The sequence below is a fragment of the Apteryx mantelli genome, chromosome 8, assembly GCF_036417845.1.
Source record: "Apteryx mantelli isolate bAptMan1 chromosome 8, bAptMan1.hap1, whole genome shotgun sequence".
Taxonomy (NCBI): Eukaryota; Metazoa; Chordata; class Aves; order Apterygiformes; family Apterygidae; genus Apteryx; species Apteryx mantelli.
In genome coordinates this window covers 37,907,762-37,934,325 of record NC_089985.1, presented here as the reverse complement: position 1 = coordinate 37,934,325, position 26,564 = coordinate 37,907,762, and the positions used below count along the sequence as shown (strand labels likewise).

At 45.3% G+C, this 26,564-nt stretch overlaps 1 protein-coding gene across 1 annotated transcript; it reads right to left on the bottom strand.

Moving 5' to 3' along the window:
• Nucleotides 1-992: 992 nt before the first annotated feature.
• Nucleotides 993-20,670, bottom strand: C8A (complement C8 alpha chain). The gene is made up of 11 exons (XM_067300503.1): nt 20,552-20,670; nt 18,351-18,447; nt 17,372-17,516; nt 15,822-15,966; nt 14,079-14,268; nt 12,302-12,496; nt 10,468-10,708; nt 6,410-6,538; nt 5,374-5,531; nt 3,122-3,344; nt 993-1,346 (listed from the first exon to the last, which is right to left on the bottom strand). Exons 1-11 carry the CDS (start codon nt 20,668-20,670, stop codon nt 1,195-1,197), a joined length of 1,794 nt encoding a protein of 597 aa, XP_067156604.1. The 3' UTR covers nt 993-1,194.
• Nucleotides 20,671-26,564: the final 5,894 nt, after the last annotated feature.

The following is a 26,564-nucleotide window of genomic DNA, read 5'->3' as shown; positions in this document are numbered from 1 at the left end:
TTCCAAGAATCAGAGCTATAGCTAAGCAATTTCTTTCACTAAACCGTGATTCCTTTCTACTCCCTCTTTCCATTCACATGTATATAGAAGTGCTCCTTTGTGCTTTGAGGTTTTGTTGCCGTTGTTGCTTTTCATAATGCCGGATTCCTTCTCATGGCTTTTTTTCTTCTCCCCGCGTAATGAAAAGCACAGTAAAATGAAGTGCCATTTGCTTTCTGTCCACCCCAGGTTTTTTGCGGCAGTTCATTAAGAGCCCTGAGCTGTGGGCTCTCACTGCAGTCCCTGGATGCTGTTCAATACTGTGTGTATTTTTGTGCCGAGATTTACGTCTTACATTCAAAAAAGGCCCTTAAATCAAGCAGCCCGTTAGCATCTTCTCCAGCTCTGGGTGCCTTGGAGATAAAATGCCTCTGTTCTAATAGTCAATTCATCACTGATCCTAAAGAGGAATAGCCTTCACTTGTGTGTGAGCATCCTCTGTAGAATGGTTTTGTTTGGGTCTGTCTATTTATTATTTGTTTATTTATTTATGATGCTCATCAGTTTGGATTCACGTTTTCACCGTGACTCTTCAGTGTCTTTGGGCTTAAGCTTCCTCCCATACAGCTCAGCATATGGCTTTGCTGAAAATGCAGCCCTGCCCAATATGCTACACTTTAAAATCTGACAGTGCCAACTTATAAAAGTTTCATGGTGCATATGTCAATACCAACTGCATAAAAATGCAAGGATCACGAGCTTTTAATTTGTTTTCCAAAGGCAAATATAAAAATTTCTGCGAGCGAAGCTTACTTGTGTAAACAGTTTTAGTAAGTGTGTTTTATGACTACTTATAACCTCACGGTCACGCAGCAACGCCACTGCTGGGGCTGATTCTCCACCGTCTCCTGTGTCACACCAGTGTCCCTGTGGCTGCTGGGGATGCTATTAGATTGGAGGGGTGTGAGAGTAAGGGGGCCCGCAGGAAGGTGTTGAATCAAACGGAGGGCTTTGCCTGGACAGCACTCAGCTTTTATATAGTGAATCCACTACGTCTTCATATGTATGTAAATGCAATGCTTCACAATTATTTGTCCCCAGTGTAATTCTATTGCAGAATTATGCCTGGAGTATTTATAGCTCAGCACAGGCTCCAAAACAAGACCGTACACTTGCAGTGAGCAATACCCTGCCTTGCTCCAGTCCCCAGGGGTGTTAACACGCTTTTGTCTGCACGCTTTTCCCCGGGCACGGTGTCCCGCCGTTCTGTGGCGCTGGGTTATTGCACTGCCGGCTGCGTCTCCTTGCTCCTGCCTGGCAGGGAGTCCAAGCTGACCAGCAGCTCCAGCGCCCGTTCGTCTCCCTGCCTGTAAAACCATTAAAAAAAAAAAAAAAAAAAAAAAGGAATTATTTAGTTCTGCAGTTCTGCTCTGACGCGGGTTCCCATGGCCACCTCAGTCCCTGCCTGGCACCCAGACTGCTGTGGAGATCAGGGTTTGCAGGCACCTTGAGGACAGGGCTGGTGAAGCAGCATCACGTTCCTCAGACACCGATAGCTGTTTCTTTTTCTTCTCTGATGCTTCGAGACTGGCTTTTCTTTCCCAAAGGGCTGGTGACAGGTCTCCCTGCTCCGGCTTCCCCTCTGCAAGCCAGGCAGAGCAATGAAAGTCTCAGAACGGCCCAGCCGTGAAGCTGTTGTGAAAAGTCTGCGCGTCCCTTCGGAGAAGGGTCATGTCAAGCCTTTTCATTATAGGACAGGCCGCGTTGTCAGGTGCATTCAATACTATAGATTATGGCTGCACTCCCGATTGATGGGAATACTTGGTGTCTGTCATTTACTGTCCTTTTTTATTTACTCAGCTGGCCTTCATTCCTGGCTTGTGCACTGTATTAATCCAGACAGCAAAAATGGATCTCTGTGTTCTTAGTGCTGGCTGAAAAACTGGGTTTCCGGTGCACCAAAGCATCATTCTTTTAAAAAAAAACTGCATTTGGTCTTAAACGAGTCTTGAAATTAAACATTTTCCCTGAGCGGGAAGTTGCCTTGACCTGGAGTTGCTTGGTGAAATGCCCACGCTTGTCAGTTGTGCTGCTGAAAGCCGGGATGGCCATCCCACCGAGCAGCTCCCGCGGTCTCTGGCACCAGGCACACCCATTAGGTGGGCTGCCTTTGGGGCAGGGCCTCAGCTCTCCTTGTTTCTCGTCCTTGGCTTAGGAGGCAGTTCAAAGGACCTGGGATTTTTTAAGAAACCTACTTCTGAGTCACTGAACCAGTACTTTTGAAGAGAACTTCATAAAACATCTGCCCAACTCTGCTCTTATTCATTATCTTGTCAAGGCTTTGGTTTTCCAGTGGTGGGACCCTATTTATGACCAAGTTCTTAAATGCCTGGAGCTCTATTTAGAAGAACCAGTCCAAAGATGGATTTCCTGCCAGTTGCAATGCTGTGATTTGGGATATTTTGTTTGTTTGTTTGTTTTTACTGAAACAGCACTTGTGGTGGACCATTGCCTCAGCATCACTTGCTGACAGATCATTTTGATTGATTAGCCTGATGCTTTGGGTCTCCCTTCCCTCTCTGTCTGTCGGGGTTTGTGCTCTCGCCCGTTCAGCGGGTGCCCATAACTGAAAGCCACCAGCAAGCTTGGGAATCACTATGCCCGGGACACCAGCTCAAGAAGCGTGGCTCTTCCCTGTGACATGCAGGTCGGCGAGGACCGTCCTTGCCCTCGTTGCAGCACAATATTCTGCAGTTTTAGCCCTGCTCCCACCCTTCGGTCTCATACGTCGATCCAAGCTTCCATGAGGCCACCGTCAGCAGCCGGAACGTGGGCGGCCGGGCTGCGCCTGGAGCTGCTGCAGCGCTCAGCTCGGCCTCCGCTGTCTTTGTGGGGAGTCGGTAAGTCTCCAGCTATCAAACGCTCCCTCGTTTCTGTTAGTTTGTTTATAATAATTACCTGATCCGTTAATTTAAGGCTGTCGCCGGGCTGCTTAGGATAGCTGAGCAGCAAAAACGATGCAGGAGTGACGACCTGACTGCTGCGCAGACGCAAAGAGCTGCCGCTGAGCCCTGCGCGGGGTGACACGCTGCCCCCATGCTGCCTTTCCCCCTGCCCCGCCACGGACGCGCCGGGGGCATACCTTGGCGTTTGCTCTGGCCGCAGGCAGGGCCGCCGTAGCCCAGCTGGCACTGGCAGACGCACGTGTCTCCTGCCAGCACGGGCTCCCCGTTGTTCTGACATGGCCCGCAGCGGCAGGCATTGAACTCCGATAAGTAGTCGTCCAAAGCCCGCTTCAGGTTTTGCCGTTTGGTTTCCATGTTGGCAAGGTTGCTTCTGCGGACGATTTCGTGTATGGGTTGCAGCTGTGTAGGACAAAGATGTGCAGGGATTTCAGATTTCAGAATACAGTAGAGTATTTAACCTATAAGGATGCCCTGTGATACAGCAAAATAATATTGTGCCATCTACAGCTTTAAAAATATGAGCTCATAGTATTTGCAGTAGCAAAGTCCAGCTCTGATATAGCGTTCGGCAAAAATAGCTGAATGTGGACAGCTATAATTATAACCTGCCTTCTGCATTTAACCTGTTGTACAAAAGGATTGGATTAGCTGGAGAGCTCATGGTAGCTGATGGTAGTGTTCAGCCTTCTGAAACAGTCTGAGAGGCTCGCTGGGGAGTTTTAGATATTTAACTTGTGTTTAGAAAATGGTTCCCTTAAAATCTCAGCCCTTCTAGTTTCGCCAGTAACAAAAGTTGCACTGTATATTGACGTTAAAATATCAGGGCTGATCTTAGTACATGTAGTTATAAGTCCGAGAGCGCGAGGCCGTGCTCACAGCTCTGCTTGTGTGCATGGGTACGTGCAACCACCATGAGCACTGGGCAGGAATCAGCGGATACCACCCCGGAGCAGTGGTGGGGATCTCCCCATTGCACAGGGCGCCCAGAGAGCGATTTGCAAGGAGGTTCTGCCCGGCTTTGGCAAGAGCTCTTGGACAAATTTGCACAAGCCTGTTTAACAAACGAGAGGAAGCTAAAGATAAGAGACAAAGTGGACACAAGTGCTTATCAGCAGCCTGAAGGCTTTCCATTCCCCAGCAATTGCTGAGCTCCTAAAGCAGCCAGTAGAGAGGTCAGCAAGGCGTTTACTGGAAAATTGCAATAAATTTTGCCCAGGATTGATGGGAACTTGTGCAGAAAGGTGAATAACCTGCTGCATGTGTTCAGCTGCAACTGAAAAAGCTTCTAGTTTAACAGGCCACTCTGTCACCATGGTGCTGCCCAGAAAAATCTGCAAATTCCTACTTGCCCTGATAATAATGCACATAATTCCTGATTCCACCTTTCCTTCTCTCTTCTCCCACCTTCCTGTCCCTCTTGCTGTCAAAGTCAGAAGCAGATGTGCTTTTAAATTAAAACGAGAGGCATGGAAGTGGCAGCATGTCTGTTCTGTGCCCTAGGTCCTTTTCCACACATCTCACAGCTGTGGTCCCAGAGCAGACCAGGAATTAAAACGTCTCAAGGTAGATTTTGTTCTCCTAGCCACAGCGTAGGATATACCCTGGCTCCTCACGCCTGTATGCTCTCCAGCAGCCCTTTCACAGCAAGCTCCTCTGTAAAAGCAGTGTCTGATAACACTGAATTATTTGCTCCTAGGGTTGCTCTTCTCTTTTCCCTTTCCATCTCCTCTACTCGTATCCATCTCCTTCTCATCTCTGAAACCCTGTGGAAGCCCTTAATGATCTTTACATTTTATTGGTATCCAGGCAGGTGAGAGGAAGGAGCAGGACTTTTCTGTTTTTTATGGCCATGGACCCTCTTGGAGGAGCCTGGGCTGCGGGAGAGAGACAGGATCCAGATGACAACGTGAGCCAGGAGCCCCAGAGACTCATGGAAGGAAATGTGCAGGGGAAGCCTGCATAGCAATCAACACCCTAACCCGGGGAGGCCCCGCAGACCCACTGCGGCTCTGAGACAAGGCACATGGAAAGGAAGGATGGTCTGTGCAGGGCCTGCATGGTGGGGAAGGATCTGCTCCCTCGTGGCCACTTGTGAGTCCCTGGATTATATAGGAGGACAGAGTGGTAGGGAGAATAATAGCCGTGATTGCAACCACTGAGAGCCATTCATTGGGAAGCTGTTTGGGGACACATCAAAAACTTAAATCGACACTAATCCAGCATTAAGCTTCTTGCTTGCCTCCCTGCTGATGCTGTCGCCGTGAGATGTACTCCCCATTGTGAAATGAATAGGAGGTTACCAGATCAGTGGCCCATTACATTTAATCTTGTTCTGTGATGGGATCACAATAAAAATACGAAATGATCTGCTTGACTACACTTTCATTCCTTATAGTGGCAGAGTTTCTTCAACAGCAGAAAGTCTTACCTCAAAATCAATAACAGCAGGATTATATTTTAATGACCTTCCCCAGCGCCGATACATATTGGAATCCCAGCTGTTTAAGAGGCCCCCACTGTAACTGGTATCTCCACCTCTAATCCGGGGAATGATGTCTTCCACAATGGCACTGCTGCTCTGAGGATCTGAAAAGTTGAATTACGCCCATATGTTCAGTTACCATTGCCATATGCACACTCGCACACTAGAAACTGCTTAATCAAGGGGGAGTCAATCAAGTGAGGGTGACCTTGCTTGACGCTATCGGTGACCAGCCCTGATGCTGCGCTCCAGAAATCGATGGGAGTTTTGGCGTGCTCAGCGTGAGCTGGGGCCAGCCCTCCGTGTTGTTACAAGACAGTCCTCAAGGAGTTGAGCATCACAAATACTCTAAGCCGGTAAGTCTTAAAGGACCTTCATGGCTCCAGCCTTTGTGTCTAGTTAACATGTGCACACTATAGTACTTTGACTATAACTTTTAAAGTGCTTTATGAATTTGGGTCATCTTAGCCTCTTAAAGTGATTTTTTAGTTCGAACTCTTAATAGTCACTGTGTGGTCCTCTCCAGACTGGAGTCAGTCCCATCACTAGCAGCTGGATCTATGCTGAACATCTGGCCCAGCACTGACGGCACATGGGAAACTTGTGGGAGAGACCAGAGCCCTAAGGAATTTGGAAGGGGATAGAAGGGAAGGGACTTGGAGATTGTGTTTTGTCCCTGGTTCATATATGTGTCATCCTTGGTGGCTAAAAGGCCTGTAGCCCTCTGGCCACCTGTTAGAGCTGGTATTAGACATATGCCACTGATGCAGCACTCAGAGCAACCTTGTGCTTAGTGACAGACACCAGTGCGCATGTAAAGCAGAGCATGGGATGGTGAGATTTGGGACGGGCAGCAGGTTCTGCATGGTGAGTGGACGTGGTGGGCTAAGAGAAGGATGTCTGGGGCCATCAGGGAGCTGTGGACCACCAGAGAGCATGGGAGGGCTGAGGTGTGGAGTCGGACTCTATCAAATTATCATACCAGATTTACGAAATCCTTTATTTTCACATTCAGAGGATGACAAGGTTGCTCTCAAATCTAGTTCGGACTTTGCGGCTACAATGCCCACTGATGTGCCAAAACAGGAAGCTACGTCTTCAGAGCTGATGGCTGCAAAACAAACATGAAACCAGTAAAATTGATGTCTCATATTGTTTGGAAAGACATTCATTTTCCTACTTATATTTTTTGTGTTCAGTTAATTGCATGGCCTGTTTCCAGGAGTCAAAGAATTACCCAAGGCAGAGGACAGCTTTTACTCTTGTAGTGGTAATGCCAACATTTTGTTGGGCCTATCACATAATAGCTCAGTAGGGAAATGTCCTTACTGTAAAATTATTTCCTCAAAAAGTATTAGCAGAAAGTGAAAGTCTTAACGAAAGCACTTATTTCCTGGTTTAGCCTAGGCCTATCTATTTAAATTTTTTTTCCCCCACAAAATAACTCATAACTAGAATGAATCTGGGAACAGCAATTGAAATCAATAGATCCTTGCTAATTTTCATAAACTGAGGAGCTGACCCATGTATCGGTGGCTTAAATAGCATCTTCAGTAGCAAGTTGCAACAGGTCTGTGTGCTGCAAGCTGCAAAAGCCTCACTGCACGCTGCTGCGTTGCTGCTACCACCACTGCCACGTACATCATAAAAATACGTAACGGGAGACTCATGAAGAGACTGCAGAGAGGAGAGGCGAACTAACGAGGTGGTTTCACCAAAGCAAGCAATGCGCATATTTCATCCAGCCTGGCTTTATGTACACACTTCAGCATACTACAAATATAGGGCCGTCTTCTTTAATAGTTAAAAAAAATCCATTGATTTCAATAAACACAGGTGTGATGAGTAATGGGTAACCTTTATATTGCTCTTTTTGTCAGTAGATCTTAGTGTTTTACAAAGCAGCCTGGCAATCAATATCACAGTATTGAAAGGGAGGCACGGAGGTTGGGGGATTTGTGCGTCACGGCTTGATGGTCTAATGATCGAACCTCGGGCCTGAGTCCCCGGCCAGAGCGCTGGCTGCTGGCCTGCGCTGCCTCCCTCCAGTTGCGGGAGTGGAGCTCAGTCTCGCTCGTGTTTAAGACATCAGTCTTAAGCCTGTAGCTTGATTTTTTTCCTCTCTTCTGCATCCCCTGGAGAAGTAACTCACGGGATCCACACCGGAGCAGGGAACTGAGTCTAGGATCTGCTTGTCACCTTGGCTGGTCCTGAACAGCGGAGTGGTTGGCAGCCTGAGAAAGGTACTACACGTCCTGAATTCAAAACAGTGAGAACTGAAGCATGTTCGAGACTTCAGGGGGAATTACATCCCATTGCGAAACTGGGCCCCTGAGAAAAATTAAATGCGTAGCACTCAATTACTTGTGCTAAACTGTTCAACAGTTGTAAACACAGTGGGTAAAGTTCATTCACCCAAAGCAACATGAGTGATTGCTTATCTTGGTGTTGGAGTGCCATAAAATTAAACTTGAGGAACACCCTGATTAATTGATTCACCATGGTTCCTGTGGAGTAATTATGTTCAGCAAGGGTCTGTCAATACAATTTGCTATTGGTTGCAGCAAGACCCGGTCTTGATAAATGAAAAGTGGTTATCACTGCAAAAGAGTGGTCATAGAAAATATTGGCACTCGAGGGGGAGCCCTGATAGTTTTTTTTAATGATATAATTTGGGATAGTTAAATGTGTTCAAGTGAAAAGATTTACTGCTGCATTTTGAATTAATCAGAATATATGAAGACTCTTTCTAATTTACTCTGTGCATAACATTTCTCCCATAAATGTTCTTGTAATGTGTGAACACATTATACTGTTTTCTGCTAAATAAAAGAACCATAACAATCTATTTTAAAAACAAGTAATGAAAAATATTGATGGCAGAGCAACAGGAACCTTGTTCTGACATCTATATTTATTTCACTCATGACCACATCCAAACGAGCCCTTGCAGCCTGAAAGTTAGAAACAGTCTGGCTGCCAAACTGCAGTCCGAAACGCTGCACTGGTGAGTTGTGGTCTGTTCCTGGGTATCTAAACTCAGTAGGTGCCTCCATTTTCAAAACTCAGGTTTCCCCAATGCTTGAAGTCCGCCTCATGCCTATGCCTACTTGGATGCTGAACCATTCCCTAGCCGTTTCTCATCTAGAGGGGATTCAACCTAGGTATCTTTTTGCTGGGCATGTGCTTTAGTCACCAGCCTGTAGACTAAAAGTGTTTTCTCTTCTAGGGCATTTTATACATAGCCACATGGGCTCGGTTGTCTCTCCAGATGCCTACTTGGTGGAGCAGAGGTGGAGCAGGGGTGCATCTAACGCAGGTGCCGTGTTGCTCAGCTGTGCAGGGACTGAGGAGTGCATCTCCAGGCATCTGCAGAACTTCGAATTGATCTACTGAAGCTCTAAATTTAAGACTTGGGCACTTCAATCCTGACCATCCCATAGAGAAGGTGCCTAAATCCTTTTGCAAACACAGCCTTCAAGCATGTCCAGTGCTCACCATTAAGAAGTCAGTTCTTACTAAGTATTTTTAGACCAGCAGCACATCAACCATTGTGGCTGGTTCCTTCTGTATGTGTGTAGCATGACGTAGAGCACTGCTGACTTGATAAATGTGGACTTTCTAACAGGGTCCTATTTAGATGAAAATTATACAAGTGCGCTACATTAGAGGGAAAATGGCATCTCTGCTGTGGCACATTTCTGTCTTTTGCTGAACTTCAACATCCTTCTTTCCTAAAATAGGGCATCTTGTAGCAGTAACTCTCCTCCTCTGATATATAGTAAGCACAAGATAAAGTAAAATAATAGCCTCCCTCCACATGCTCTCGATTCATGCTTTCTCTTTACTTGGCAGTCTGTTCCCTGAAGAATTGCTTGCCAAGTTCTCATTCATGTCTCTATCACTCAGTCTTCAAACTGAATAAATAATTTGAAGAGGCATCATGTTTCCAAACATTAGTAGTTTAGGAATTTGGTGAAAATTCTCTCAATTGGTAATTATTTCTTGTGGAATAACTGGCATGGTTAACACTGAATATGGAGTGCATAGTTACCCTATTCCAGAGGGGACCAAACCATTTCAGACCCAAAGCTGTCCAGCAGAACTTGGGCCAGTCCCATGGAAATTGATGGAAGTAAAGCAGTTTGCACCAGCTGTCCACTGTTGCAATTGTCTTTAGCCTAAATGCCCAACCTGGGATTACCAAAGCTGATCCTTTTGCAGAACAAAAACAGAGTAATGAAAAACCATGGTTGTTTAGGGGAAGTGGGAGCTATTGTATTGTAGACATCTTTGCAAAAGTTGCCAATCTGGTTAGTGTACCAGAGTGCCATATTAACGTTGTTCTGCATCTTATGTTTTGATTAGAAAAAAACCTTATGCTTTGGCTCTCCAGTAATGGGTATTCTTGCAGCCTAGACATTTGCGGTGGATATTTTCTATAACCAAGATTTAGAGATATAGTTCTCCAGCCTCGTAAACACTAATTTGTTGAGAAGTGAAGCTAGCAGAACTCTGTTAATTTTCAGATATGACACTAACCAGAGTAAAGTGCCAAAGGTATTGCCAAGTGCAATGCATTATTTCCATTTATAGAAAATGGAAACCCTCACTATTAGGAAGCAAAAACTAGAGTGAGCTATCATTCTTTACTCTGGATGAGTTTGCAGGCATTTTGTTCCCAAGAAATCATAAGAATGACCAGGCCAAAGACTATAAAAAATATGAGAAGTCTAGGAAGTAACACTGAAGAAAGGGAGGAAAAGAAATTAAGATTTCTACAAGACCTCCCTCAGGTTCTCCTGAAAGACTATCACATGATGGGAAATACCAGCCAGCTCAGCTATGAGGGGCTGATGAGCTCCCACCCTCCCGCCACGTGGCTGGAAGGCAGGGCTCTGGAAGAAGACAGTCACGGGGAGCAGCCTGAAGCTAGATGAGTTATTCCGGTAGCCTGCACCCACTCCATGGTCTCCAAGTTGGAAATGCAAGGTTTAGAGCAGAAAGTTGTGAACAGAGAATTTCTCATGTTATTCTAACCTTTTCTTCTCATTTCTTCTTTGTTAACGACGAGGATGTACTCAAAGACGCCTCCCATTGTCCCGGACGTCACGAAGTGGGTGCCGTAGTCATTGATGAACTTGGCATACATCCCATAGTCATATTTGTCTGGAAGCTCCTGCAGGGAAAGCAAGATGTCTTCATCCAAAACAATGTTCTCCTTTCTCATCTTGAAGCGGGCAGTCTGCACCTTCGTGACACCTCTGATGAATCCAACCTCCTGCAGATCAACAAAACAGGAGTTGACATTGAAACCCAGAATGAGCAGAAAAGGATCCCCCACTCAGGCAGCTGCAGACACACGCTTTGCACAGCAGTGGCCTATTCCTTGGCTTATCCGACGCTGGAGGGATAGGCTGCCAGTGGTACGCTTTCTGAGCTGGACATTCATCTAGATTGCCCCGCTGTGTGTGTCGGGAGAATCTCCACTGAAGACAGCAGGTGAGTTAATGCCTCAGCAAGCAATGTTGTCCCCTCTCACAGATTTAGCTTCATGTCTGCAATACCTCAGCATTCATTAAAAAAAAAAAAAAAGTCATTTCTAGTCCTTATGTGTGCAAAGAAAAGCCTCAATGTGTAACTGTTGGTGTATGTTAAAGGCTTGAAAAACAGCCCAAGTTTAAATGAAATCAGTGGTTGTCCTTTTTGGGGGGGTTTCTCTCTTCCATGCAGTTGTACGGGGTGGAGGGCAGAGCCAGGATTTTAGATGCTATGAGTTGCTAGTGATGTGTGAATGCAAGCAGAATCGGGCTCTGTATGATTCTCCCCCACTTTCCAGGTGAAATATGCTATTTCTTTTTTTCCCTGTTTCTTTTTCATGCTGTTTATTCCCTTTTGCTTTTTGCACAGCCTCAACCAGTGGTGCAGGACAACAGCTCAGTGCAAGCAAGACCCAGCCCAGCAATGTTGTGCGGCAGCAGCGGTGTAGATACCAGGCCTGTAATGTGCTGAAACGGGGGGAGGATTTCCTGGATATACCAGCAAATCCACAATTTCTCTTCTAGATAGGCCATTGCCTTGGACAAGACTCCAGCACAACAAGAACAGCCCCTTAAATGATTCTGCCAATAATTGATCATCCTTTAGCTGCAAATAGTGTGCGAGTCTAGACAAGGACACAGTAAATACTATGATGGTGCCAATTTCAAGCAGCTTTTAAGGGCATTTCTGCTCGGAACACCATCAAGGTAATTCTTCTTTATTGTTTCCTGTCAGCAGTCAAGAGAGAAGTGGAGACAGGGCATGCTATATGGGGAAAATACTAGCATTCATATTATTAGGTTGCAAAGAGGTCATCACGGCTAGTCCAGGATGCAAACTCATTGTGAGAAATAAACCCTATTATCTGCCTCTCTTTTTTCAGCATGTTATTTTAACCTCTTATTACAAGTAGCATATTGCCCTATCATATGGCAGCTTGTATTAATTTGAACGTGATATATTTGCTACTGGAGATCATTCCCTGAGGACAACTGTTTTGATCAACATCTTGATATTTCCTCCTCCCTCATCAAGACTTTAAGCATTTTTTTATTTATGTGCTTAATGTGGCCATGAAACAGGATGGGGGTGAGATGACATGTTCTGGTACTTCATAATTCAATTTTATTCCCACTCCCTCTTTGCTAAAATGTAATGAGAACAACAAACAGGATTACTAATGATCATACGTTTGTAATTTCATGAACAAATTAAGGTATAATTAGTTTGTGTTTAAAAAAAAAAGGCAAGTAAGAGAATAAAACAACATAAGTTACAGCAAGACTGTGCAACGTACAGATGACATGACTGGAACGTATATGGGGTTTTTTACCTTTGCATTGTACTGTGTGAAATTCTTCAGGGATCCTTTCTTGTGTGATAAAGTGAAACCAAGCTCAAACTGGTAATGTTGAGGCCCAATTCCAAAGGTAAAGCCGGTTGTTTTGAATCTGTCATTTTTGAGGGCATCAAGCAGGTCCTTTGAATCATCATAAAACTCTGAAGAGAATCCAGAATCAGCATGAGCCTAAAGAGGAAGGAGTGGACGTTAGTTTTTTTTAGGTATTTTCTTTCCTTTTTCTCTCTCTATTTCTTCAAGGAATCGATCCTACCTCCACTGAAGTCGGTGATAATCCTGACAGCACCGACCCTGACTTCAGTGGCTGCGGAATAAAGAATTTAGTCATGTGCCATTTCATTTGGCAATATGCGAGAAATGGGGATAAAGCCATGCATTTTGCTTCCTCTGTCTCCAGGCAGGGGAAAGGTTTTTGTTTAGCATCTCTAAGCAATGCCATTATAGGCAGCGCTGGTAACGGTTCCTATTAAGCTAGTTTGATGTTTCTCATTATAAAACCCTCTTTCTGGTTCCTTACAGCACTGCCAAATCTTAACTGTTTGGAGTGAATTTTTTCACTCCAGCTTGCTTCAGGATGAATTTATTTAGGAAAATTCAACAGTAGAGGTTCAGCCACTTACGATGGCAGCGTGAGAAAATAAACATTGTTTTGCCTGTATTTTAGAAAAGTGACCTTTTGCTTGACAGCTCTACCCTACCAGCGCATGGACTAGAATCTGGGCTGTGCCATTTGCCATCCTGGTATCGAGCTGCCTAAATTACCAACACTGAAAAATAGCAACTCGCCTCTTTATGAGTGACTGCCTAGGCTCCAGCAGGTAAAGCCTCCTAAGACACCATGGACATGGGGCACCTCGAGCGACTCTCGGCACATGGCCACAGCACAGAGGTACTTTCACCACAAGTGGCACAGAGCTGGGACAAAACGCGTCTCACGTGGTGGGTCCATCTGGTTCAAAGTGGGAACTGCCTGCAGGAGGACTTGGAAGCTGCTAGCCTTGAGCAGGTAGCTGTAGTATTCCCCTGGAATAATGTGTGCTTCATTTGGGGTTAAATGAAGAAAATGCTTTCCAGGGTTCAGAATTTTGCCCGTTTCTGCCGGGGTAATGCTGAAGTACTCTTTCATTGTGAAAAACGGGATAGATGTGTTTACCAACAGCGGCCAGTGCACCTGCTTACAACGTGGGACACCCACGTTAAATCGCTGCTCTGCTTGGTCCAGTCAGGAGTTAACTTCAGTCTCCAACATCCACCATCAGATGTGACACCGTAACAGTGTTAGTGTTGTGATGTACCATGTGGGCTTTCGAGAACTTTGTCTCATTCAGAATCCAGTTTTATGTCCCTTTTTAGCCCTCTCATAGATTTGAAGTGCTTTCAAAATTTGAACTTGTTGCATTGTTCCCATTTTACAAATGGCCAACTTAATCCCTAGAGAGGCAAGTGCCTGGTCCAAGTTCTACAGCTCATTAATAGCAGAATTTAGAGAAAACCCATTTCTCTTGGCTCTGACTAGGCCAGAGTAAGCAGTGGGGATGCTTGGGTGATATAGCACGTTAGTTCCCTGATGTGCCATAAAACTGCATTTATATTATCAATTGACTGCTGTCTTGGGGACAGCTGGAGAAAAGTAAGTTGAAAGATGATATGTAGTGAATTCTCTCCTGATAAAATGTGCATAATACCTTTATAGAAATCTCAGGTTTTAGCTGGAAAAATATTGCCCAATTTGAATATCCGGAGTACTTACTAGGAATTGATACACATGAAAGTTGTAAGGCTTGCGGAAATACTTCTCGTCATCTCCATAGTACAGACGTTCACATGCAGAGTCGTATTTCAGTTCCCGCCACTCTCCATTGTAAACATACTCACACTGGCCTCCAAAAAATTTAGGATCATATACGTACAGGCTGTCTTCCTGTGTTAGGATATTGTATCTTTAAAAGAAATAGCATTCAGAAAGTTACTCCTATTTTCTTTCTCCAACAGTCGCTTTTACTAATTCTGTTCTTCTGACTGCACATAGTCTATTCTCAGCTCTTGGGCTTTGAATTGGGATAGCTCCTTAAATCTAAGGTTGGAGTCTACCATCTCCTTGCTGTCTCCTGCCCAAAGCAAACAGGACACACACAGTCATGTTATTTCCAAGATGTTGGTTTGGACTCATATGCTGGAGGTGGAAGAAATCAGTTAAATCCTTCAGTCCATGCCCGTGTTCCCGTGCTTGTGAGTAGAGCTGTAAAAGCCCCAAAGCACGGGGATTCCTCCAGGTCCCCCGTGAGTCTTTGGCAGTCTAGTGCATCTCTCTATCATAAAGTGTTTCCTTGCATTCACTGTAATTTTTTTTCTATCTCAATGTCATCTCCTTCCTGTTAATAATGGTCCCATTTCTCAGTGGAGTTAGCACCCTCCCTAGACTTGAAGTCTGCTCTCCAGCCATCAGAGCTGTTACCCTCTGAAATCCTGTCTCTTGCTTAATATTCCCTGTAATTTGGTGGCCCAAAATGAAAGCATTATTCAAACAAGACAGCAGCATAGCTGCTCACAACAGGGAATCATCTTTAAGGCTGAGATGGTAAATGCTATTTCTTTTGTGTGCTTTGCAGGACAAAACAAATCAGAGTGAAGTATTAAATACAGTGCTCAGTGAAAATAAATTTATGACTTGATAAACTTTTGATAGATTCTCCCAGGCCCTGGGCCAGAGATCTGTTTATCTCATTGAATCCAGAGAGCTTTGGGTCAAGCTGATAGGAAAATTATATAATAGCTGACTACATTTTTATATTGTAACCTGTGTTCTTCAAATGAAACTAAGCAGTATTTTGGTTAAAACAAAAGATTTAAAGCAGAAATGTCACAATAGACAATTTGCTTTCAGCCTTATCAAGATTGCTGTTTTCCATGTATTACCCAACTGAAATTCAGAACTGGCTAGAGCAAAACTTTTTCATGCATAGGAGTAAATACTCCCACATATATTCATGAGGAGCTCAAACCCTCTGCCTTGAATCTATGCTCTGAAATCCTAAATCCTGGAGTAAAAAATTCTCCTTAAAGATGGAAACCTCCAGGATGCTACATCTCCAGAGTGTACTGTTTCATTTAATATATTGCTTTCATTAACTGGAGAAAGTTGCAAGATAAGTGGCCCCAGAAAACTGGGATGTATTTTTACATGGGTATAAAGAGGGCAGTCAGAAGTAGAGAGTGGCTGAGAGAGGCCAAGGTCAGACAGTAAATCTGAGGCACAACTTGAAATAAAAGCTGGGATGAACCTTCCTGCCTCTCTTGCTCTTACTCATGGTAGCGCCTGTTGGTGTTCAACGCCTGCAGGACAGCGGCTGCCCTTTGTGTTTTGCACAGCACCATATCGGTTCGTGGAGCCTGGTGCATCCTCCCCCAACGTTGCTATTACTAAGAAAGAGCAGTATGAAAACCTTAATCCTGTTTTGATTGCGAGAATGGCAGATATTGATTAATTACTCACCCTTGGGCAGCTTTTTCAGCCCCCGGGATTGGGAACAGATTTTCACAGTAGCTTTCGATACCTTCCTCCTCGCAGTTATCCTCATCAGACCCGTCTCTGCAGTCTGCCTCCCCGTTACATACGAGGTGACGTTTAATGCAGCGACCTAAAGCGCACAGGTAAGGTCTTCTCTTACCCACCCCAGAAACCACGCTGGGTTTAACCGACACATCTGAGCACGCCGCTCACGGACGCAGGGTCACAGGGGCATCCTGAGCATTGCCTGCCTTCTCCTGACTGATACGAGAGTCCACGCGAGCCGAGTTTTGCCTGAGTGAGGCCTTCATGATCAAAGTCTCTGGCTCCCGTGGCCTTGTAAGAAACTTGAGCGTGACAGGTATGGAGAGCCTCCTTATGGTGAACCGTCTCGCTATTCACCTTTAGGGTGGATTTGGAGCAAAGCGCCAAACCTGAGCAGCAGGTATATCTCATTTTCTTTCTTTTCTTAGCTATCCAGCAAAATCAAGGTGGATATTTCCATCACCTAAAGCTGTGCTGCTGTAATTAATATCAAGATGCCATTAGCAAATTGCCGCCCCAGTGGCACATCAGTGCCACGAGCCTTATTTCCTTGGGGCAAGGGGTGTATGGTACCTCAGAAAAATTTTTGGCAGCTTGCACTAGTTGTACCATGTCTTTCGGTGCCCTAAGAAGCCGCGCCATGTGTTAGACCAGTGCTCTTCCTCCTGGTGCTTGCTCAGCAGAGCTCCTTCGGGGAAGGTTTTTCCCTTGCAATCTGGAGCAAGCACAGCTGTGAGTGCAAGCAGGACGCTCCTCGGGAGTGCCAGGGTGTGGGAACTGAGCAGAGGTCACTTCACTGGCAAGATTTTACTATCAAAGATCACGGTCTCATAAAGGACCTGCAGGAAGCAATAGCCTCTCCAGTTGGCTTTGTGAAATTAGCTCTATCAGCTTAATGTGCAGTTTTGAGTTGCAGGAGGTATTTGGGGAATTCATTACGATAATTATCATTCAGGAATGAACATTTGCAGGAAGTGCAACTTGGAAGTACTTTTGCTTCTGGGAGAGAGTCAAAGGCCTTGACGTGACATTCGTGGCTGGAGAAGACTGGTACTGCCGCGCTCCCGTTGAGAGAGCAGTGGTGACCTGCATCAGCTAGCTGCAGGGAGCGTGCGTATTTCCAGGCTTTGAGAGTATTTTTATTAAATGATGGAGATGGGAGTTTGAGCCTTTTATGTAAAAAGGAAAATCTGTCCATGCTAGTCAACCTTTCAGAGAACAGCCATGTAATGCCCAGTCCTCAGAGCCAGGGATAGTTAAAAATAAATCATAAAACAGTTTGTTGGATGGATTTATGGCTGAACTATGTCTTTCTCAAGGGGATAAGTGGTGCGTTACGGGAGCGTTGGCTCCCACGGACAGGAACGTGGGTAGCCCAGCAGCAGTAGTTTGAGCAGAGCATTTCTGCCGGAGTCCGGCTGCCACCCCACCGCGATCCATCCACCCAGGTCCAGGACCTTCTGGCAGGAGCTTGTGGCCATTTCACTCACCAGTTTCCTGGCACTGGAAGTCCTCTCCGCAGTGGCGGCTCCCGGCGCAGCTCCCGGCGGCACGGCAGTGCTCCTCGCCCCAGAGGTGGCCTGCGCACGGCCGCCCCCCGAACTTGGCGGGCTGCAGCAGGGTCCGGTACCGGTGCTGCAGCGCGGGACAGAGAAAAACACTGCCGATACATAGCCCGCATCCCCCCGAGATGGCACTTCCACCGACTCTAAGAGGCAATCCTAACTTTAGGGGGTGAATGACTATTTTTAAAATCTGTCCCTTTTTTATACCTTGGAAAGTCACATGAAATTTTTCCAGTGTCGTATGTTTTGTCAGGGAATGTAATGGGATCAGATGGACGCAGCAACTGATTACAACACTGATCCTGAGAGCAACATAATGTTTCTGATGGTTTATTAATGAGAACTGCTGTTCCTTAAACAGGAGGAAGAAAGAAAAGTGAGAGAGAGAAGGGAGCCAAACAATTTGCTGGTTATAAGCATAGGAACAAAAAATATAAACTCAGTAAAAAGCAAAATTATGTTGGGTACTTGGAAATAAACTCTTGAATTATGAAGACATATGTGAAACGGTAGCAAAAATTGAGACCAGGAGCTGATGAATGAAGACTGATTTTAATTTCTTTTCATTCGAATATTTGCACTAAGAATCAGGGGATACTTAATTACATCTGAGATAAAAAAGGAAGAAAGTCTTGGCCAAGACTTTGGCCTTATTCTGGCCTGATTCTTCCACCATTTGCCATCATTCTATGTTTTGCAGTTTTGCTGGCTTACATGAATTTATTCCTAGTTTGCACCAGGCTAAGTAACAGCCTCTCTAGTGCAGGAGCATCTCCATCATATTTCGATGAGTTTAATGGGTGCTTCAGAATGATGAATATATATAATATTTATAATTAATGTGTGTACATCCTCATCACAGATACATCTGAAGATAAATGAATACATTACAGTCATGTCTTACTTTTTTCTCTTGGCAAAGAAAGCAATCAGTCCACTCGGACCACTGGCTTAGCTGACAGTCGACAGGAGCCGGAGAATTAACATCTCTGCTGGTTCTTCTAAGGAGAGTAAGAGATAGCAGGCTAAGGTCTTTGAAGCTGTATTTTAAGAAGGCCCGGAGGCAAACAGCGAGAAACGATCTGTATGTGTTTTTCGAACAAGAACCTATTTTGTAGGAAGTTAGAAGCTGATAAGATCTGGGTCAGGCCCTCAGCAGGGGTAGCTGCGTTACCTGAGCTGCCCCGACTTGCACCGTCCCAATACTTCACCATCGAAGTTTGCCAGGAGCAGAAGCAGTTATAGGATCTAACATTTCTGTCTCCCGTTTCCTGCTCTCCCGAGAGATCCTAGCACTTTCCAACAGGTGCATTGCAATAAATTGTATGTATATCGCAGATAAAAGACCACATACACTGAGTGAACAGAAGGAATGTCCAAAAGAAGCAGGTTTAAAGTATCCTGTGGGTGCAGTGGTGTCTGTCTTGGGCCTGTTCTAAAATCTTTTGGCTTTGCTTTTTTTTGCATGCTTCTGAACTCCTGCTGGGTGTTTCTCCAGACTGGTCTGCAATAAGGGGCCTGATTCTCATGGATTGTGTGGAGAAGTCGGGAATGGCTACACCAGCGAGCTGCGAAGGCAAAGTACACAGGTATGTTGACTATGAGAGTCTTTGGCTGACTGTTTCTAAAAGGAAATACATAAATACTGTGAAGGGGGAAGAAAATTAAAGGAAGGCTATAAAAGCAGAAAACGGCAGCAGTCCTTTGCTGCAATGGCCCTTGGATCAGGCTCTCCATGCAGGCATAGAATATTGTTATACAACAGCAAGAAAATACTTCTCCTGCCTCCCAGGCCAGTTGTTATGATCTCTGCATTTCTGTCCCAAGTCTTCTGATCCTTACTTGCGTAACGTGTTCCTTTGTGCTGAGGAGCGATGTGTGCTGTGCCAGTACCGCTCCGCGTTTGCCATAGCTTCCAAAACATTTTGCGGAGTTATTGCAAGCCAAAACATTATGATGATGATTTTGGTGATTAACTAATGAGCAGTCTGCTTGACTTACGAGACTGCGGTCCAAAGAGAAATGTTGGTAATTAGAGGAGGTATGGAGCACATCAGGGATTCATCAGCGGCTGCAGAAGAGAGCGTGTTAAACGAAAGGCACGAGAGCTCAGCAAGGGAGCCCGTGGATGCAGATCAGCGCGCTAGATAAAACACGCTGCGTCTCCACGAAAACAACAGGCGCCTGCAGATGGGCACGGTGCTGGGGACCGCACGTGCACTGATACGTCTGCAGCCTGACAGGAGGATTTGCTGGCTGCATCCTTCAGCACTTCACAAAGTGCTTAATTGGCTCACCTTCGATTGGATTTCACATTTACCTCTTCATTATTCTGCCGTGTTTGATAAGTTCATCAAACATCAAATATCTCTTCTTTGTTCATTTTCAAAAGGGATTATCGGAGTAAGCCTTCATAATTAAGTGTATCACTACCATGGTTTTTTTCTTTCCTCCTTCTCCTTGTTTCCATGTTCCAATTATCACTGATACCTTTTTTTGATCCTTCTAAATCATATTTGCCTTTAGAACAAGCCTGAAATTAACAGCTATAGAAGAAATCCAACCGTTTTCCTATCATGACACTATAGCTTTAGAAAGAGTAACTTGTTCATTCCTTTCCTTCAAAGCCAAAATGACACTCATACAGCTTAATAATATTGCTCAGGGAAAAAAATACAGGTATACAGATCTGGCTGGGATTAGAAATTGGGTTGTGTGCATGCACTTATGTTTTATGAGCAATATTGTTAACTTTAAGTTGTTAAATGCTAGATAGTTATAATGAAAAAAAAATCTAAGAAGATTTTAAAGTAAATATTTTTTGTAAGGAATTAATTCCAAGTTCCTGAAAATGGCACAATAATTCTCATAAGGAAATTTAAGCAAGCTTAATATTCATCCTTAAAACAAAAAATGAAGTGCAAACAGTTCATATAAGAAGGAATTACAGTGCCTAGACTAGAATTTGGATAACAGCCAATATTTTTTTCTGGTAGCTGTTTACAGAGAGCACAGTGTGCACATGCCTCAAGTCAAGACAAAATTGATGGGCTGACTGACGAGACCGTGATTTCTATATGTAAAGTTAGGTGGAAGGAGACTTACCTCTGGGAAGGCAACGCCGTGAGCTCGCTGTGTGCAGTAACCGTAGCCTGACACGATGTTAAAGCCAGCGAGTATATAGAGAGAATCAGAGGAGAAAGCTGACCCGGGTTCCACCACATTGTTGTTCCGCGTGTAAATGTTTACTATTAAATAGCTGCAAACAAAAGCTTTAGGCTTCGGGACCCCTTGGTGTCAATACTAATGGAAGATGCATTGAGCCCACTGGTCTCTCAAATGCTGTGGTAAATCATTGACAAAGGCTCGGATCGAATCACGGGAAATCAGGACACATCCCGAAGGCCTTTGCCCTTTGGAGACAAATTTCCAGTTTTCTGGTGAGGGGATATATTAACCTGTGCAACCGTTTCCCCACTGAAGTCAAACGAGTCCTGCTGTGCAACTGGTGTTCCTTGTTCAGCCTGTAACTCTCCATCCAATCTGAAGGAGAAGGAAGCTCACTTTATTTCCCACTGAGACATACTTGCAATTTTGGTGTGTTTGGTGGTTGACCAGGGAAAGCTTTTTAGCGCTGAGGTTTATTGTAGAATTTTGTTATGAGGAACAGAAAATGCCATGTGCCATCCAGATAACTAAATGTTGTTTCATTTTTTTTTTCCCCATTGCCCTGCCCATAACACAGCTTCCCATGTCCAAAGCTGACATGAGTTATTGCATGGCTCATAATGGCTTTTAGATTGCCCTACATGATCACTGCAACACGAGAATCTAAATCTCTGTTTTCTAAAGCAATTTGGCATAAGATTGCCTGCTAAATCTGAACTTGTGCCCTATCCTACATGCTGTGTGAACCCATCTGTCTGTGGTGGCTCTAATGCTTTTAGCCGGTTGGGATCTCAGTGCAGACATAGTAGCACGCACGTGCACAAATACAGGAGAAGACTACCATACAAAGGAACACCACAGGTTATTCGTTATGAAGATATTAGTCAAAAGGTAAGACTATTTAGTTGTTACCTGTTGGAAGAGAGAAAAAATGGCCATAGGAAAGTCACTCGGTCATGTTCAGCCCAAGTTGCCCTGCGCCTGTTTCCACGGGCTTGCGCGTCGCCTGTGAAATCCGCTCACAGGCTCCCGGACAGGAGCACACGCGCACAAGAAATCTGTAACGTGTTTATATGCCAGTAGAGTAAATAAATAATTAAATAAGTTATCTATGGGAACTTGTTCTGTGCTAGAACAAGTGTCCGCGGCTCCCTGCTTTTCTTCTGCCTAAGTGGGCGAGGTGGCTCATGCGTAACCGAAGTGTTCCCAGCGGGCAGCTGGAGGCCTGAACCTCAATAAATCCCGGAGAAAGTGTAATTATTGTCGGCAAATCTGGTCTTGAGCTATTGCAGCCATTAAACAGGAAGCGAATTGTCCTCTGCCCAGAGAAGACTGGGATAGAAGTGTCACTTTGTTTATTTCCCAAATTAATCACAACGCTCGTTTCAATAGCTGCTGTTGTAAATTATCAAAATCAAAGGACCTCTTACTGTGTTATTTTAATGTAATTGAAGTTCAGAATGACCCTGGGGCTTGTCTTAGCTAAAGAAGAAGAAACGGACCACAAGGGTAAATTTTGCAGTGAAATGAAATGAAAACTGCCTTTTTGTGACCTTGAAGAGGATCTTAATGTAATCTCCCAATGTACTTTAAATGCATTCAAAAAGTCTTTCTCCTTTTGCCTAAACAGGAACTCAAATAAATTTTTCTTTACAATTTTGATACTAAACCTGAACCCAGTGGCACAAGTCTGGGACCGGCCCAAGTCCATCGCTACCGTTACCTCCCCATCACACGTTACCTCTGCCGTGTCATCCACCCTCTGCACATTGCTGTTAAGACAGAACGGCAAAGAAAGATTTTAGCGATGCTTATACGTTTCTGGTGGGGATGGACCCCACCACCCCCAAGGCAGGAGCCACCCCTGTTATCTGCCAAATCTGTCTCCAGCCCAAATGCTGCCATCCTTCAATATAACGGGCCGTTTTGCACGGTCCCGTGCCGCCTCAGCACCTAGCCAGACCGTAGGAGCATTATATCTTTTCTTTTCGGATAGCAGCCTCAGCAACACACCATATATATAATGAAAGTTATTTGTGGAATGTCTCCTAGATAAAAGGCTGGACGGGTTTGTGCAATCAGGCACATCCACAATTTCAAACTGATAGGTGAGGTCGTTTCGGGGGGAGGCGGGCGAGGGAGGTTTAAGCAGAGAAGCAATGCGCACCCTGTTAGGGGTGAAATTAAAGAACCTTTCTCAAAGGTGCTATTTTACAAAAGTGGTATATATAAAAGTTATGGTTCCCTTTATAACGTTATGAATTGAATTTGTCTCAAATGTGTGTTGGATCCTTGCCTCTAGACCTGAAGTAGTTCCCTAAACCTCTCACTTGACGTGCTGGCGATGCTTTCGATAGGTACGCAGGCACCTTCAGGAACGTGCGCGGCAGTTCAGCGGTGAGGATATGAGGACCACGAGCAGCACGGCCGAGGCACAGCTCACCGCAACGCAGGTGGGTGATGACGCCTGCGCCGATTTGGGTGGGAATTTGCACTGGGCACTGTGACTGTTCTCATTGCAAAGCTCTTTTCCCCGACACTGAAGAACTCTATGGCCCATGTAAGACATATAACTCCTCATTTAAAACTCTTACATATCTAAAATTAAGGGCAGATTAACTCAGTGCAAACAAATTTGGTCACCCACATTCCTGGCTGTTCTCGGTTCCAGCTGAATGGATTTAGGTGGCTGGTGCATGAGTTGCAGCTCCACTTTTTTAATGCTTTGCTCAGGTGGCACGAGGGAATCGTTCTTTTCCTTGCTGATAACAACACAGTGTTTTGTTCCACTTCAAAAAATCTCCGATTCAATCGTCCTTTCCACAGTGCCTTAGCCACAACAACGGGAATTAATTTCTGCCTGCAGAATCCATTGATCTTTTAAACAGTACCTGAATAGCACATTTGGTAATGTGGCTGTCTACACGAGCCTCGCTCTAGGGGCAAGTCATATTACAAGAACTAACATAACATTGTTGTCCAGCAATTTAGCATTTGCACTTTCATTACATGTAGATTTTTATTTTCAGCATATTCAAGAGGTTTTTGCTGCAGGGCATATGGTTACTTAAGAACATGATCCTTTTTTATGCCCATATTCTATTTATAATTTTTTGCAGTGCATTATTCATGGAATACTGCAAATCTTAATTTTGTTGCTGTTTTGAAGAATCGAGGCATCTGTGCAAGGTGAAGTTCCCGCAGCACTGAAGGCCTCGTGTCCACGTGTGCAGCATCACTGCAGGCCAGTGCAAAGGTGTCGCGGGCTATAAGGGACACCAGGGCATCCTCCTCCATGGATGCTGGCAGGAGTATTAGCAAACACAACGGTACTCCTAAACCACAGATAACAGCACACACAGGCAAACTCCTAACTTCTCCTCTGTGCACCAGTATTGCATCTCTTTTGCTAAGATTTCCTATTCTTCATCCACAAGCTGAAATGGTAGGAAGCAGAAAAGCTAGCACCATTTACGTGCTGACTGGGCGCGTGTCCCAGTAACTGGACACAGGGGCTGCAAAGATGGGGAAAAAGTCCACCTAGGGACTAGAGATCAGAAGCCTACCACAGGCCAGCTCTCCTGCGGTGTCAGTGAGTACCGAATCGGTCCAGTAATACAGCTTTGACCAAAGGAAACGTGCCTTAAACACACGAGCATTCATGTTGGGTATAATGCTTAAAAAGAAGTATGCGCTAATGTGTTTGTGGGATCAGGGCCACAGAGCAGAGACAATTTTGAAACTTGGACAGATAAAAAACAAAAAAAACCCTGAAACATCCCAAGGCTTTTAAATTCTTCTTCTTGACTGCCATAGTGCTCTGATGAGGCCAATATTAAAACTTCTGAAAGAGCCACATAAGTAGCTAGACAGGCCCCTTCCTAAACAGCGCTCAGTCATACCCAGTAAAAGTGTTATCTCTGATTGTAGGGATCAATAATATTGCATTTTCTTAAATTTCTCATTAATTCCAATGACTCTGAACAGGACGAGTGACTCCGAAATCGAACAAGTGATCCTCTCTCTCCCTCTGGTGGAAAACCGCGGTACGACTGCGTGGCAGGACACGGATGAGACTTGCGGAGCTGAAGCGGCCGGGCTGCCGCTGGCTCGCTGGCCTTCCTGGGGATGCAGAACAAGGCAGAAACTGCACATTGGAAATTCCCACCTAGCGCATGGTCTCTGTGCATTGAAGGTTTGTTCTCCTCATTTATGGCCCCACTTGGAAATCTCACGCAGTAATTGCTATATAACCTGAGCGTGCATTATTTCCTTGCAAGCACGAGACCCTCCAGCAGGCGCCGATGCTCTTCAGGGTGCACCCAGGGCTCGAACGACGTGGGCTTCAGCTTGGCCAGGGCTGCCTGGACCCTGCTCGATCCTCTCCTCACTGCGTGCAGCAAGATGCAGGTGGGACCCCATCCTGCCCTGGACAAGGCAGGCACCCTCAGAGCCCTTCTCCGGGTTTGCACGCTGGCTTTAGGTCCTTGTGCTTCTCAGGGGGGTTGGCTGCACCCTTCTCCTCCCATGTGCGATATCCACTTTTGCCCATTTCTCTGGGTTCTGAGGTGTTTTGTCAGGTATACGTACCTACTCCTTTTCAGCCACAATCTGTTCCCTCCTGTCACAAACACCTAGGATGATACTGTAATATCACCCACTAGGAATAGGCATTTTCCTCCATCTGCCCTCAATCTCCTTCCCACCAGTGCTGTCTGACATCAAAGCACAGTCACTGTGAGTGGATGTGACAACTGAAAATAACTTGTCAGACCATCCCCAGCCTATAATATGATGATACTGGACTAATGTTACCAGCAATTAGGTCACAGGCAATATCTGAATACGGTTGTCTTCAGAAGATAAATTGTCCTAAAATTTCCCTAATCTTCACAAGTCATGCCAACCCCCTTTCTAAAAGACTGAAAGATTAGGAATAAGCAAGACTCCCAAGAGCTGCTGTTGTTTCTAGTCTGTTATAAGACCACAGTGAAGTCCAGGAAAAGAAAATTACATACCTATAATATATGACAAATCCTACCTGTCACAAAGTAGCACAAAAGAATAATCCAAGGAGGATGTTTGCTGAATGCTGTGCTTGCAGCCCTTAGACATATATACGCGTATATAAGATGCTAATTGAATCCCTGCAAAAAAATCCTCCAAATCCTACAATTTTAAATTTTTAACTAGGCTGAAACAGTTTGTTCCAAGGAGATTACCGTCGAGCGCCGCTTTCCTTCGTAGCAGCGTTTTGGTTTTATCTGAAGCAGGGCTGTTCCTAGGAACTCCCGTTCTGGGTCAGCGCCTCTCTCGGACACGCGCAGAACAAAACCGAAGCTCCTGAGCCGAGCAGCTGCCCGACCCGACCGCGGCAGCGGACAACGCGGCCTTTGTGTTTTGCTGCCCGGGCTCTGTTTATGCGACTCTGCAGCTTGTTTGGGCCCCGATCAGAAGCACTGGCGCTGCAGGGAGAGGTGGCGCAGGAAAGCGAGGACCACTGAAAGCATTACCTCCCTTTCCTGGGGCATTTCAGGAAGGACAAAAAGTGCTGGGTTTTTTTGGCTCCTGATGTACCTGCCTAGTTTCTCTAAGCAAGCTTGGAGTGAATTGAGCCATGTGGCCCGTTAAAAGGTGACTTAAATAGAGTAGAGCCAGCCCTTTGTCATCAGTCATTCCCCAGCAAGGTCCGGAGCCGGAGCAAGCAGCCTGGCTTCGCTTCCGCGCCTGCCTGAGCTCTGCAGCGCTCCAGCGGCATCGCGCTCCCCTTGCAGTGGTTATAGCCTGGTGCAGTTCACGGCAGCCCTGGGGCTGCTCCAGAGGGGTGGTGGGGCACGCACGGGTCCCACCAGGGCTGGTATTCATAAAATGCCAGCGTGTTTCAAAGGTGTCTTTGCTGTTTTTGTTTTTTTAGAGACCATACGGAGGAATCCGCCCCGTCCTTCTCCCG

What these genes read in the sequence shown, in the direction of transcription:
- C8A (XM_067300503.1), bottom strand. Translation starts at nt 20,670, where the DNA reads ATGTGGTGGAACCCGGGTCAGCTTTCTCCTCTGATTCTCTCTATATAC. An exon ending in GCTGAAAAAGCTGCCCAAGG is followed by an intron (nt 14,269 to 15,821) that starts GTGAGTAATTAA and finishes TTTCTTTTAAAG; the next exon opens with ATACAATATCCTAACACAGG. An exon ending in AGAAGAAATGAGAAGAAAAG is followed by an intron (nt 6,539 to 10,467) that starts GTTAGAATAACA and finishes TTTGTTTTGCAG; the next exon opens with CCATCAGCTCTGAAGACGTA.